The sequence below is a fragment of the Phycodurus eques genome, chromosome 3 (assembly GCF_024500275.1).
Source record: "Phycodurus eques isolate BA_2022a chromosome 3, UOR_Pequ_1.1, whole genome shotgun sequence".
Classification (NCBI taxonomy): domain Eukaryota; kingdom Metazoa; phylum Chordata; class Actinopteri; order Syngnathiformes; family Syngnathidae; genus Phycodurus; species Phycodurus eques.
The window spans coordinates 2725606-2740853 of NC_084527.1; the positions used below are offsets into that span (position 1 = coordinate 2725606).

General features: G+C 45.8%; 2 protein-coding genes across 4 annotated transcripts in view; one reads left to right on the top strand and one right to left on the bottom strand.

The window, feature by feature from the left end:
- LOC133399688 (rapamycin-insensitive companion of mTOR-like) overlaps positions 1-6651 on the top strand; it is a 30213-nt gene extending 23562 nt beyond the window's left edge. For 2 of the 3 annotated variants that reach the window (XM_061671415.1, XM_061671414.1), the window contains 6 exons: positions 1028-1287; positions 1412-1618; positions 2779-2931; positions 3811-3934; positions 4023-4161; positions 4235-6651. In XM_061671415.1, the coding sequence (XP_061527399.1) occupies positions 1028-1287; positions 1412-1618; positions 2779-2931; positions 3811-3934; positions 4023-4161; positions 4235-4315 (964 nt within the window). In that variant the 3' untranslated portion in view covers positions 4316-6651. Of the gene's footprint in view, positions 1-979; positions 1288-1411; positions 1619-2778; positions 2932-3810; positions 3935-4022; positions 4162-4234 lie in introns of all 3 variants that reach the window. The other variant, XM_061671413.1, reaches the window with a different exon arrangement.
- A 95-nt stretch (positions 6652-6746) lies between these two features.
- npc1l1 (NPC1-like 1) lies at positions 6747-14865 on the bottom strand. Its single transcript, XM_061671098.1, is given in 21 exon segments — positions 6747-6979; positions 7294-7456; positions 7538-7651; positions 7825-8056; positions 8200-8372; positions 8375-8441; positions 8443-8505; positions 8585-8714; positions 8791-8918; positions 9542-9732; positions 9826-9915; positions 9998-10263; positions 11106-11220; positions 11307-11489; positions 11649-11777; positions 11899-12071; positions 12419-12519; positions 12600-12823; positions 12895-13188; positions 13655-14569; positions 14653-14865. Coding segments are annotated over 21 exon segments (4197 nt in total).
- Positions 14866-15248: the final 383 nt, after the last annotated feature.

The following is a 15248-nucleotide window of genomic DNA, read 5'->3' on the forward strand; positions in this document are numbered from 1 at the left end:
TTGTTAGTTAGATTCTTGTGCAGTTCTGCCTTTACTCCCCTGTGTTGCCTCTTTGCCCACAGGTGTCGTTAACAGTGTTTTGACCCCTTTAGAACTTGACAGCGAGTCCCTTGTAGATTGGTTGTTAGTATTAGTTGAAACACATCTGACCTGTAACCACGGATCATATTCACCGACGCGCCCTCTGTCGTGACCATCCACATGGGTGCCTATAACAGGTGGTGGTGGTGGCGGCAAAGTTGGTAGTTGGGTGGACTCACACTCCTGTCTCGCAGTGTGTGGTGTCTTCATCTGCGGGAAGGACCCTTTTGTTTCTACATTGCCCGGATGCAAGCAAAACATGTGCAATCAGCTCCTCGGAGATGAGTTGAAGAAGTGTGGCGCGGTGCATCCAACACTGGCCATATGCAGGCCTCTTTGGCCACGGGGCGTACCTGTGGCCTCTTACATTGTGAGATACCGAGCAAGGTTTGTAAGAAAACGTGTGGTTACTCACGTAACCTCAATTCTCTTCAAGCCGAGTGATGTATCGCATATCACCCGGTGCCCTCCTTTCACTACAGCCTACACACTGGACTGGTTGCCAGCCAGTCGCGGGGTAAATATAGACCAGAAGCTGGAGGAAACCTTACTTACAGTATGCATTTAAGTGGACATATGGCACTCTGTGCTGTTAAGGAAGTAAATGTCCAGGCCACTATATAAAAAAAAAATAATAATAAAAATCTGATTATCACTTTTGTTGTCGTGAGTTGAGCGTGTTGCATTTGATATGAAATAATTTTCCTTGTCCATTTGAAACTTCAGTCAGCTTTTAAATTTTGACACTGTTTCATGACTCAACACTTGAACGGACTGCAAGCTTCTGATGTGTCCTCGCCCTTTTGTCCAACATCCTTCTCGCTCTCTCCTCACCAAATCTCTCTCTCTCTGCTTCATCCACCGGTTTTTGCTGTTACTCCCTGTCTTTCCGTCCCAGTCTCTCCCCCCGGATCCTCTCACGTACCTCTCCTCTTGGCCTCCCTAGGTTTTTGAAGGCTCTGAGCTTTGCCTCCCTGGACAAAGAGGAGCTTCTCAGCCCAATCAACCAGAGCACCTTGCAACGTTGCTCCTCTGTGCGCTCCATGGTCTCTAGCGCCACCTATGGGTGCAGCGATGACTACATTGGTCTTGCGCTGCCTGTGGACATTAATGACATGTTTCACATCAGAGACACGCCGTACTTTCAACAGAGGATAAGCCCACCGTCAGAGGAGAGGAAACGCTTTCTCTTTGGTGATGAAAATGGTAAAGTTCTCTTATTGCCTGAAATAAAAGACATATTTTTTGAATCCACAGTATCTGCAAAGGGACCAAGATTTTTAGCAGATACTTTGAGATTGTGCTCATTCCTGCATCATTAACCCTGTAGGCGATCGTCCCGCCCTCCCAATACTGAAGCAACAGTTCAGCATCTCCGAGCTGATCGTGAACCGAGGCGACTGCCTGAACCACATTGTGGACTCGGATGAGACGGGACTGCAAGATCACAACGAGGAGAACTGCCTCTACTGCGTAGGAGCCATTGTCCTCGGATATCCCGCACAGCCACCTGTCAACAGTGCACGGTCTCGGACAGGTGAGTTCGCGTGCACACACGCACTCAATCACTAGTCAAAGGTTTAAATTTGTTATTTGAGTGCAACGCTGTTAGGATTCCTTTTTGTGATGTAAAAATGAGACGGACAAAGTATTTATGAATAATATGGTAAGAATCAATGTGAGACGGCACCAGTACAATTTTGCAAATCTGTTAAAAATGAATAATAAGCTGGTTGCATAACTGTCCACACCCTGCACCTTTTGCTTTGCAGGCTGTCCTTGGTTTACAAGATCCTGACATACGGTGTTTTAAGGTTACAACAAACTAGTTGTGTAGCACAAGAAGACATGCTTACTTTTTCATTTGATTGGTTTACATTTATGGCCTAGAAAATGTTTTTCACGCAAATATTTACTGTAAGTAATGTAGTTGAGTGATAGATAATGGTGTGTTCAGAAAAAAAAAAAATTCGAATGACATTGCCACCGTAGGAACGGAGTGAAAGCACCTGTAATTACATCACTCAAGCCGAGCCCCACCGCGAATAGTGAAAAATCTGTATCTGACGCCCACATAAAACATTTTTGTAATTCCCCAGGCATACCACAAGATGGCAGCAAATCACTTTCTTTTCTATTAGACAAGGCTATGGCCTGACTAAATGAACCTCCTCTCCTCACTTCAGCATAGTTCCTTGGCACCAAAATGCCACAAGCTGGGGCCAAAGTAATTTTTTATATTAGTCATGGCTATGGTTTGAGCACAAAAACAGCAAAGAGGTTAGTATTGTTTTTCATCAAATTATGGAGGCTAGATTTGCCAAAATATCCGCCAAGCAACAAATTTGTGAATTCTGAATTGCGACTAGGTGGGGTTTCACTGTTTAGTGAGTTTGCCATTTTGTAGTGCAGTTCGAATGTGAGGTACTATAAAGGAGCTTTAATGTTTCCACTATGTATTTTGAAAAGTAGTGAACAACTGAAGGCCACTAGAATAGATAGATGGATGGATGGATAGATAGGTGACAATATATCCCATGATGCATTGCTCTGATACAAAAAAAATATTTTGGGGGAGGAGTCTATCAGCATGGCACATCGTCCACTCTTGCAAAACCACATCAAATCCGTCACATAGTGAAATTGCTTGTTTTTCTTTGCTTTGCTGATTTGCTGTGTGTGACCTTGTTCTTCCAGACTATGTGGACTTCCCGTCCTGGGGGGGGCAGAGCGGCCATCGTTTGGAGGTGATGCCTCAGTCCAAGTTCTCCGGCGTGTCAGGGTGCAGCGATGCCGCCGTGTCACAAGGCTCCATCTGTGGCACGCCCACGCCGAGCGACATTGTCATTGGTGAAAATAAGAAAAATGCTGACTCAATATTGTGTACAGTTATCCCTCACGGTGTCTGTATCGTGGTTCACTTATTGCGGATTTATAGACCAGTGTATTCAGTTAGTCACCTGCATATCTTTGGTACAGTTAGCTATATGATTTTAATGTGGCAGCAATGACTCACATAATAATTAGTAATAATTGAGCTCTTATTCCTACGAGAAAATGGAAAAAGTAATCTCAACTTTTACATTTGGTGAGTCACCAAATTGCTTGAGGATACAAAGAACATGACCGTAAAGCCACCGTTTGAAACACAAGCCACAGTCAGAGTTTTATGAAATTAATTGACCAATACCAGCCTTAGCCCTAGGAATAGCTAATTTATACACTCATAACAATATCGACAGGAGCAAATGCAAGTAAAGAGCAACGTTTAGCTTGATTTTCTACAACTACTGTCCTGTAGATTAAAACGTTCCCACGATGGATTCTGGGTTCCCGTCATGCTTTTTGCTGGACCGTAAGTGTGAGGAGGAGTGCCAGTGGTCGGAGCAAGATATCAGCTGTTCACACCATTTTCGCATGGGCGGTTGTCGCCGTCATTCAAGCAGAGCATGTCCGCCTTTAATAGCCGTGCTTGAGAATAGAGAGTGTGTGTGGATGGAGACCTCGAGTGGACAAATAAAATACTTGCACCTCTCGAGTATCACATATTGGCTTTGAATTGCATATACAGTATGAAACTTATAAATGTATATAATAATGTAATGAATAATGATCCCTTCACATTTCGTTTATTGCAGGGGGTTTCTGGAAGGTAACCCCCGCAATAAACGAGGTTACGTGACCAGAGGCATGTTTTGAATCCTGTGGTACGTCATACTCTGTATGTAGGCGGCAAGGCAATATCAGAGGACAGCCCTGCCCCTCGAGTGCTGCTAAGAAAAGAGGTGCTTCGCCTCATCATCAACCTCAGCTCGTCTGTAGGGACCAAAGGACACGAAACAGGACTTCTCACGTAATTGTCGTGTTCTCTACTGGTATTTTTTTTCCAATGGATCCTTGATTGTTACATTTACACGCGTATTTCCTTGATTTCTCGTCAGGATAAAAGAGAAGTTTCCATATGCGTTTGATGACATCTGCCTGTACTCGGAGGTGTCTCACCTCTTAGCCCACTGTATGTTTCGTCTGACCTCCAGGCGTTTCATACAGGAGCTCTTCCAGGATGTGCAGTTCATGCCAGTAAGTCTTATTTCTCTTTCCCCACTCCCACCCAAGCCGACGTAAATGTTATGTTTTTTCTTGCTTATTTCAGATGTACGAAGAGGCTGAGGCGATCCTGACAAAGCTGACAAAACCCGTTGAAAAGGAAGAGGGCCCTCCTGCAGAATCCTGATCCCCCTCCTCCTCCCTGCCTGTGTCTTGCCTACCAGCCCCTGAACGCACCACCCAACCATGACCCATGAAAGACTGAGAGACCGATATGGCTCGAAGGTTGGGAGCGGCTTTGGCGTGTCTCTGTTGCTCAAAACGGAGTACAAGTAGCCAAGGAGGAGGAGGGGAACGTCACGTCACATCACATCACATCCCGTCGCGTCGCGTCACTCGCTGTTCTTCAAGCAAACCAGCTGGAAATGAAGAACATCGGTATCTGTAAACAAGGTTTTGCCGCCTAATGCTGTTTCTGGATTATTATTATTTTTTTTTTATTTTATTTTTTTTTTTTAACGGGCGAAAAAGAGGAGCAGCTTAACCAAATACTGTCTTCAGAGCGTTGGCAAACTTGAGCAACACTCAATAATACGTGACAAAAACAAACTGGATCAAAAGGACAAAGGACTCAAGCTGTTTCAAAAAACAGAATAATAATTCTATTGACTGTGTCTCCTTCCAGAGGTTGTTTTCTGTTATCACAGACATTTTGTTCATCCAGTGAGTCCTCAGATCCTGCATACTTTTTCCCCCTTTGAAACAAAACACTAAAAAAAGGGTCCTGCTGTTTTGTTTATTTGTTTTTTGGAAAGAATCTGGAGCTTTTGCGCTTCACGTTCACCTGCCTGTGATCTTTGCAAGCCACGCGTTTGAGCTTCTTTTCCTCACTTTGCGCAACTTGTAGCCTCCTGTCAGCACAGACGACCAATTCCTTTCCTATTTCTCGTTTCTCAGACAATCAAACATCTGTAGTATGTCATCTTGAGCACTATACAATATATGCCACCCTTACGATGTACATGAGGAGAATAGCATGTAGTTCTATGCCAGTTATTGCCATCCTTTTTTGCATAATGTCCTCCTTCAGCTGTTGCATTCTTACTGAGCTTGTTTTTTAGTCAGGAAGTACGATGATCTTTGGCTACTTGCGCTGCATCTGCTTTTCATTGTGTAGAATGACTTCTTACCAATTTAGCACCAAAACCTGCATAACCCAGCAGCTACCCTACACTATGCCTTCTTACCTCTGTGCTTCACTTCCTCTGCATGTGTAACACGCATGGGCCAAGTTGTCACCTTAACTTGTAAAACAATTTATTTATTTATTTTTTTTTTAAAATAAGTTTGCCATTACATTGTAGGAGTATAAATACCCCAGATTCTTGTTTCCACAATGCAATATCACAGTCAGTGGCTGAGATGGAAGGGGAGGGGGTGACTAAACGATCTGTACAAGGTTGCCAGGGAAACGGGATGGGACTGATCTCGGTTTCCATTGGCTTATTTTTTTGCTCTAATGCTGCTACACAAATGGACTCATAGAGAGATGATTTATAGATCAGCTGAGTGACGTCAGATCTGATCTATTTATTATATGTCTGTACCATAGTGAGCTCAACCAGAGAAGAAAAAAGTTATTTATATTTTCCTCAAAACTGTATTATAATTTAAAAAGGTTTTTTTGTTGTTGTTTTTTTTTTTTTTGCCTGAATCGTGGTTTCCCTTGTATATTGTGTACAGTGTGTTTTGGGGGCATTGATGACCTAAAGAAACACAATCCTATCAAAGGGATGCATTGTTCATTAAAAAAAAAAAAAATGGAAATACCCTTCTTATTAGGTTCTGTTTTGTGTAACCTGTCTCAAGGATAAGGCAAACGAAACTAACACTGTTTTAGATCAGTCTTGATTAAGAGAATAGAAGTAACATTTATTCATTATTTTGACTACCAACATTCAGGTTGTATCTGGACCAGGAAAACAAGTTACCTTTGCAAATGTTGCCTCTTGAAGGCAGAACAAAACGTTGCCAGTGTGGAATAATTTGGGTGTAAAAGTATATTTATTTTCTGCCTCACAAAGTAAATACATTAAAGTCTGTAAGTGACAATGCATACCATAATTAAAAAGCTCCTGCAACACAGGAACAAAAAGTGCAAAGTCCAACTTGTGCTTTCAAATTGCAGTTTGAGAAAATGCCGGAGTGTGTTCATTTAATGCCAAACAGTGCACTATTAAGTATAGAGACAAAATAATTACATTCCATAAAAGTAAAAAAACTGAAGAACGTCTCGTGTCCACTTCTTGTCCTGACACACGTTAAAAAGTGAAAGAACAACACTGCATTGCTAGTGGGGAGATGCTGCAAGTATTAACTCTCTTCGCAGAAGTCTTATTGGTGTAAAGCTAGTCCATGACACAACTGTGTAGTTGTGTTCGGCTTACTTGTCCACCTATAATGGAGGCACTCAGTCAGGTTAATGATTTCCATATGGAGCTAAATACACCCTCCCTCCCTCCCTCGCCATCTATTTCCTATTGCTGGTCCATCTCCAGTTTGGGGTATTTATTTACTCTTCAGAGCTTGATAATAAATAGTTTTGTTGTTGTTGGAGCTCAAAAAGAGTCAATTTTCTCCTCTTCCTGTTTGTGTTTCCTATTGGGTGCTGGGCCTTTATTGTATTCTGGAGCCTCCGCGGCGTCGGAGTGCGGCTCCTCTTTCACCTCGTTGTCCTCGTAGCACATGTTATCGTAGAATTGTCTCATGTGGTCTGTCAGCTCCAGTTCCGGGTGGGTCTTGGCTTGCGCCTGCTGGATCTGCAGGAGCACGGCTTTATTCACACCAGGCCCTGTGCCAAACACAAATGGAGATGACACGTGTTCTTGGTACAATTTGGGATATTCAGCTTTTTGGTGACATTTGAGGATGAACCTAAAATGGATTATAACCTTTACAGGTGAGCAAAAAGCGCTGAAACAGTGAACAGTTGGACATATGCATTCAAAATTTTAGAAAAGGTCCAATTAAATTGACCTGTAAAACTTATAGTGCATTTTAGGTTCATTTTTAAATTTCAGCCAAAAGCTGAATATCCCCAACTTTTTCTGAGTAGTATAGAAGAAGAAAATGGGGGGGGGGGGGGGGGGGGGGCAATACACGTACCAAAGTAGCTAAGCACCACGGGGAGGAAGATGAGTCCGTGAGCCATTCCCAAAAGTGTAATGACCAGGTTGAGGCGGAAGAAGAAGATTTGGATGAGTTGGGCTTTGGCAAAGGCCAACACAAGGATGCCGGGCAGGTTGGTCATAGCAACACCAGCAAACACCTTCAAGGTTCAACGCAAATCCTCTTAGACTGCGGCGGGCGGATACTCACTTGGGAAGCGCCAGAAGACTATTCAACTTACTGCACTGCCCATGTTGGCGGTGGCCTCCTTCGCTCGCTCCACACGAGAGGGCTTCATGCTGAGCGCGAACGATCTCGTCATGTGCGACACGAATTCCACGGAGATGCCCACTGCCTGAAAACAAACGCGATCAAGAGATCACTAACAGAAATGGAGAGAAATACCACAGAAAGAAACCGATTGTTGACTATAATGCAGTTGTATCAGACTGCTAGTACGGTGCGATTGATTCGCTGACATTTTATTGGCTGCCCCCCTTTAATTCCCCATCAAATCTGTGCACTTACTGTAACCAGGTTGATCAGGGCCACTGCGTTGTAATGGATTTCCCAGAGTGTCATGACCCCAACGGTGTCCACGGTGATCATGACGATGGTGATGAGGTTGAGCAGGCCGGAGCGCAGGTCCAAGCCCAGCAGCAGACAGCACACGATGAATGTTGGCAGCAGACACAGTGAGATGTTGAGGAGGCCCTCCGGCACGATGGTCAGGTACTGCTCGTAGAAAACGTTGGTCACCCTGGGAGGAGGACACGGGGGAACAGGCGCGAGGCAACCTCATTGGTGGGTTTGTGTGCCATTTTGCCACTACTCGAGCTCAAGACACAGCAGATAGATGAGAGATGAATGGATGATGTCAAGAACATCATTAGGGGTTCTCACGTGTATGGGAAGACTTCAAAGTCCGGAGAGGTTCCATTTATCCTCTTCATGCCCTCAGTGATGTCGGAGGCCAGCTCTCTGGCCCTCAGGAGTGCTGCCGTGAACTCCTGAGAGTTGCTCAGAGGTGTGTGGTAGGCCATGAAGCGAGAGGCTGCGTGCACACGGAGAAAAGCGTCGACTCGTCACGTGTCTTGTGGCTCGTCTCTTCAGTCCAACGTTTTGAACTGTAATTTGATTTTTGGAGTCTCACCGATAATCTCTCCCCTGTCGTCTTTCACCACAGCCGTGTCATATGCTCCCAGTCCACTTTACGGAGAAATCGCAGGCAAGTGAGTATGCGGTTCAGCTGTTGTGATGCGTTTGTGTGGATATGGGCAATACACACCCTTTGGGACACTGCAGGTCAGGCCTATTACCCAAAAACTTCGGGAGAAAGCGATTGAACTGTTCCACGGTGGGTCGGAGGACGCTGTTCGGGGGCTTCGGCACACACTTACGTCTACAGATCAAAGAAGCTACGAGGAAAAATATAACATCGCATTTGGTAGACAAGTAGAGAATGTCATCAGAATTGTCATCAGCGACGCTTACGTTTGTCTACAGGACAGAACTTTCCAGCATTCGGACCGACGCTATAAAGTCGACAACATCTGGATCCCGGGTTCAGCCAGTCGATGAAATCGTCCACCCAGGAGTTTGCAGAGATGCCAATATATGATCTACAGAGCACAGAATCACATAATGATATTGATGAACTTAAATTCATTAACTAAAAGCGCATCTCTCAAAGTGTTGTGAAGAAATACGTTTTTTTGTGTGTGTTGTTTTCCAGATAAAAAGAAAATACCCGATTTGGAGATGCGTGATTTCTAGTGGGCAGCAGCAATATATGACACCTCAGTTCAAATCGCTCACCAATATACGTAACTGTAAAGGATGGGGGGGAATTGGCGCTTGTACTTAATCACAACCAGCAATGTTTTCCATATGGTTTATGCGAATTCCGTTTCCCCTCAAAAACAAGACCTACGTCTCATTCTGTATTATGCTACATTAAGGACAAGGGTGTTTACTTTCGCGTTCTGTCAAATGTGCGTTGTCATGTTTTTGAAAGCGGTTTTGATCATATAATTGTTTGTAATCTTGGCACAGTCAGTGACAGGTGACCTTTATCAATCAGAGCAGATCACGTAACTGACAATCGTACTATCAGATGTGATTGTGAGCATGCAAAAGGTGCTACTACGTTATCAGTGGGTTCAAGGATGTGTCAGGTGAAAGAATATATGTGAAGGCAGACATGTGCTTTTCACGGAATGAAATCTGAGCGGCAACAACTCACAGTTCAGGGTGATTGGCGGCATATTGAATCTTCTGAGTCATGGAGAACTGGTCGCAGCCCACGCTGGAACACACAGCGTTCATGCCCTCCACCGTGGTAAAATTGAAGCCTGGTTTTGTCACAAAATAAACCGGCACGCCGACTTCCAAATATTTGTATAAGTACTGGAAATAATCCAGCATATATGAGCCCTGCAAGAGAAGAAAACGCATGTGTGAGGCGTCTTAAAGAGACTCATAACAATGGATGTAGACGTGCAAAAGCAAATAGTGCCCTCCGTTGACCTTGGGCATAGCCAGCTCCTGATCCAGACCTACTGTCACATTGAACATGAGGTACACAGAACCACTGAACATGAAGAGGAACACCACCATCTGGAGAGATTACGGGGGCAGAACACCTTTTGAACACCATGGATTTACGATGAAAGGAGAAAGTAACTCTCGGCGCTCGTACCACGGTGAATCTCATGTAACGGTTCAGCAGCACGGGGGCGTAATACTTCCTCATGAGGGGCAAGAGGAAGCCCTCGTTGGGCTTGTCGGATTTCTGAGTCGCCACGGTGACGCAGCAGAGCAGCTCGCAGCGGTCGTTGTCTTGCCGTCGAGCATCCAGCGACAGCAGCGCCACAAACGCTGTCATCTGGAGGACAAAGTCCATGAGCACAGCCAGAGCGGCGTACAAAGCGAAGGTCTTCACCGCGGGCATGGTGGACAGGGCCCCTTGGGGAGAAAACACAGAAACCGAACGCGCACCCATCAGCCGCAAGATTAGGTGCACAACAAAGGTAGCAACTCCACCAAACCGGACGACGTCAGAACAGCCATTTACTGTCGCACCGAATACGTTTTGCACTGCGAAAACTGTCTCAAATCAAGTTAAGAATGTGCAGAATGTTCATAAACCGAATTGTTCGTCAACCACATCGTTTGCAAATCGAGGTTCCACTGTATTTGTCAAAATGTACAGCCTGACAGCCGTGGCAATGACCCAACAAAACGAGAACAACGGGATGAGTGGCGAGTGCTGTTAGAAAAATATACGCCTTTGCAAAATGTATTCTGTGTTAATTATGACCTCATTGTTCCACTCTCTTTCTCTGAGATGGTATTATCACTTTGGGGGGCAGTTGCATGAGGCAGATGATAGCTGCCTGCTCATGTGCGTCTATAGGACTTTGCTTAAGCAGAAATACTTCTTAGCGTCGGCCATTCTGGTTGTATTTGAACATGCCTCCTTGCGTGCAAGTTTGTATGAAATTGTATCGTTCGTTATTCTCCAAGTGCTTGCAAAAACGCATTCACTTTCATAGAGGTTTTAATTCAGTTGTCGGAAACTGCATTGCATCTGAACAAAAAGAAATCGGAACTGTATCGGAAACACGTTTCTAGTGTAGCGCAGTCGCAAAAAGCAACCATAATAATATACTGTACATACCATTAGATAAATACTTCTCAGACATTCAACCAATTATGGACATTTCTTTTATAGACTCACATGACAAAACTCTTATTTTTCCAGCAATAGTAGTTTTTGTCGGTGAACTTTGTCAAAAGGTGCTTACCTAGAAAGAAGCAGACGGACTCCGAGAGACTGCACAGGAGCATGCTGGGAGCGACGTTTCCAAGCACACGGCCTATCTGCTGCTCTCTTTTCTCGCCAGGCTTCCGCACATCTCTCTGCCGGATGCGCACACAGAGGTTACATCATATACTGTAGTCATGAGAAACACGCTTGGAAAAAGCTGATGCAGAAAAATAAACACCTGGTACTCCAGAACAAAGATGAAGATGTTGTCGGCTCCGACGGCGAGCACCAGGAAGGGCACGACCTGCAGGATGACCAGCGAGGAGGGAATGCCGATCCAAGAGTAGAAGCCCATGGACGCCAGCACCGAGCACGCCACCACCAAGATCCCGCCGAGACCAACCAGAAACTTGGAGTCCACCTGTTGAACGCAACGAAGTCCAGTGGGAATTTACCTCACACGCGCTTCGCCGCAGACAGTAATGTGAACCGATATAAATAGCGGTGGCCCACAACAAGAGCATCAACAACAGTCTCCGGAACATGATGGTCTACAGACAATGCCATCTTAAAGTCTTACCAATATGCGTCTCCATGAAGAATACTCCCCCAGAGCGACAGCGATGTAAACGAAGATTACAGCATAGCTGATCATGAAGATGGGAATGTCCTCCGTTGTCGTCCGATTGATCTCATCCTCCAGAGACCTCTGTGGACATTAACAAGAAGTCACAAATTAATGATTACCACCCGTCTTTGCATACGGACTTTCTGCAAATATGAAACTCACTCGAAATTTAAAAAGAGAGATTAATAAGAGATGATCACACCTCTGCCATGTATGCAAACGTGAAGTTGGCCGTCGGGTCTCTCTGGTAATCTTGGACAATTTTCAGAAATTCATTCTCCCACTGCATCGCCACGTTATACTTGACGTTGGTCCGTGGATAGTTGTTGAGGGAGAAGGTCAAAATGAAGGCCTCCGCCTCGGTGTACTCGTCACCTTGGAGAGCAAACGTGTTTGAAGACATTGCTGGTGCATCACGAGTCACCAGATGATGTACACCTTACAAATGTCCATTTCTTCAAGATTTGAGGAACAAAAACGGATCCATCGGTCCTAAGCCTCATTTTCCTTATTAGTGCTAATGCTCATTTAAGTTATCTACAGTCAAATAGGAGTTGGCTTGGCAGTTGTGTTGGTGCCACACACTCAAAGTGTCTTGGAAGCGGAAACCTGGAGAACCTCTTTAGTCCAACTCGATAGCCTACTCCCCATTTTCATACAAATCCTTCTCCAAAGCGGTCACTTGACAAGCACTAGTTTACGCGGGTCGGCGCTACACTCACCCCGGTAGCCGCCGACAGCCAGGAAAGGGAAGACTGGAGCGCCATAGTCAGCCATGCAGCTCAGTCCCAATTTGGTGTTGTCTTTGAACGACAGAGGCGAGCTTGAGAGGACATAGAAGAGAAGGCAAACGTGTCTGAGTCGCCGCTTTCGCAGTTTGCATGCAATTTCAAGAGTGCTTACTTGAGGCAGTAGATGAGGTGGTCTCTCCAGTCTACCTCTTTGGTCTCCCCCAGCTTAGTCATGTTGACCTTGGCATTGATGTTGTCCAGGCTGTTCTGGAAGTATTGTGGCAGACTGTTGACTGCACAGTCCGTCTGGGAGGAGTTGTTGGGGTTCAGCGGTGCAAAGCACACATCCTTCAGGCTCGCTGTGCGATTTAGGTCCTCTGACCAGAACTCAATGCTCTAGAAAAAAACAGAGCGGTAATTAATCGTCAACATTGCGTGGAGATCGGTTATGCTTCTGTGATGTTTACCTGTATTTCTTTCTGGAGAAGCAGCATCTCAATAATGAGCTCTTTGGAGACGAGGCCACTGAAGTTCTGCGCTCCAAAGAGCAAAGAATCATAAATGTGTCCTTTTCTGCCCGGCGCTGTCAAGATCAACTGGTTGGTCCTGAAGAACGGGCCGAAGTGTTTATCGTGGAAATCCTTCTCCCGACGGGCTCGGCTGTCGGGAGCCGACCAGAGCTCCACCGGGTCGGTGGTGAGCTCGATGGACATGAGGCCGGCGGCAAACGCCGCCACGACGACCGCTGATACCAGGAGCACCTTAGATGGGGAGGGCAGATGAACAAGTCAGACTATTTCGTGTGACAAGCAACTTCTTGATGCACGTGGAACCAGGAAGTGGCCTGATGAAATATGGTTGGACAGACAAAGTACGACGCTCCTCTCCCCCCCCCCCCCCACACACTTTTAACAGTTCAAACCTCGTCAGAGATCTGTGCTCGATTGAGTCCCGCTGTAATTGGAATTATCATTAGTTTTTGTTAGTTGGTTAGGAGAAATCAAGTGACTGCTTTATATGATGACGTACAGTACAGAAATCACAATATTAACCTTTTGACCATATGTTAGTGTTTCAATCAAGTCAGGTAACAGAGAATGATCTGATGAATCATGATAGCCGTCTTGTCTATACAGTATATCGGTGTACTGATACAGTATCATACCACACAAGAATAAGGCACATGAGTGTCTGATATTGTTTGGAGATGTTTTGGAAGAAACTAACCGTGATGGGATAAGTCGCCATGAGTGTTCCCCACGTCTGAAAGACGGAGCTTAGGAAGGCCTGAGCGGCCATGCTGTTCTTGTCGGCGCACGTCACCTCTGACGGACGAATGAGCCGCTGATTGACCTCGTTACAGTTCTGATCTTTGCTTTTCCTCTTCCTCTTCTCTTTGTCTTCATCCTGCTTCTTCTGTGACTTGACATGGCAAGAGACCAAGAGAAAGAAGAGGAAAGAAAATACGAGGAGACAGAATAAGATGATAGAAATGACAAGCAAGCCGTCCGTGCCCAAAAGTCGGAAGGGTCCCGGTGGCAGCGGGAGAGGTGGAACGGCAGGGCACGATCCTTTGCAGTCCTGACACGAGCACACCTGACCTCCGGACGGCGTGGTCTCATTGCACCTGAAGGCTCGCCCGCTGTAGGGAAACACACCCTCGGGTACTCCCTCCGTTTCTCCATCGTTTATGAGTCTGAAATCAATGTCCAAAGGAGCCAGACCGTTGCTAGAGTCCCCCTGGAAGTCGTACCAGCGCTGGGGGGTGCAGAGCTTGGCGCCGTAGCGGCCGCACATGGTGGCGATGGCGAAGCTTCCCGTGGCGGGGATTCGGACATGTTGGCACGACTGGAAGGCGGTGTCCGCAAAGCCGGTGGTGAGGTACGCCTGGTACTCCACCACGGCCTCTCTGGTCATTCCCAGGTTGTTGGTAACATTCATGACCTTTGTGACTTTGACTGTCTGGCTCTGGTTCGGGCTGCAGGTGTTGATGCAGTGCAGGTGGGCAAAGTTTTCAGCACAAGAAGGGCAGCGCACCAGCAGGGCCTTGGACAAAGTCAAACTTATTTCCAGGGATGACAGCTGCTTCATGGAGCAACAGGCAAATGTGCTGCCGACGCCCTTATCCAACACGGGGCACACCTGCACATTCAGAACATCTTTAATAAGATAAGGCTTTTAGTTGTTGTAGTTATTAGTTTCATTGACTTGCCTGCACTACAGACCTCTTTGAGTTTGTGGTAGTGGTTTCCCGTCAGCTCCCGGGCTCGGCTATAATTTCGGCAGGGGACGATGGGAGGGATGAGGGCCGCTCCCACCAAAGGGTTGCGTCCGCACTCCTCGTAGAAAGCGCAGTAGCCCGGTTGATGCTCGCTCTGCGACAGCACCTGCACGCTCCGAAACACAATCTGAATGAGAATGACCAACAGCTCGCCCATTTTATTCCTTGATCCATTGGAGTCGTTGCCATGTATCAACCACACACGTTTTCTTTTGGGCCAAACTGGTTAAGACCAAGACGGCTTTATTGGAACTGAACTGTATGATTGAAATCTGACGTATTGTACACATAAGTCCAGCATCGAACGTCCATCGGGATACGACATCGACATCTGTATCCGTGCCGTTCTCCTTCAACTACACTTTCTGTCTTGACCTTACGCCATTTTTTTAAAATTGCCGTGGAAAGATACAGAAAATGTTGATATTTGCACATAGAAACAAGAGTTGGTCATGTTTATGATGATGAATGTATCTTTACACTTCCCAGGACGTCGAAATACAACCCCATAAACATCACGCCTTGGGGCTGTACTGCGTC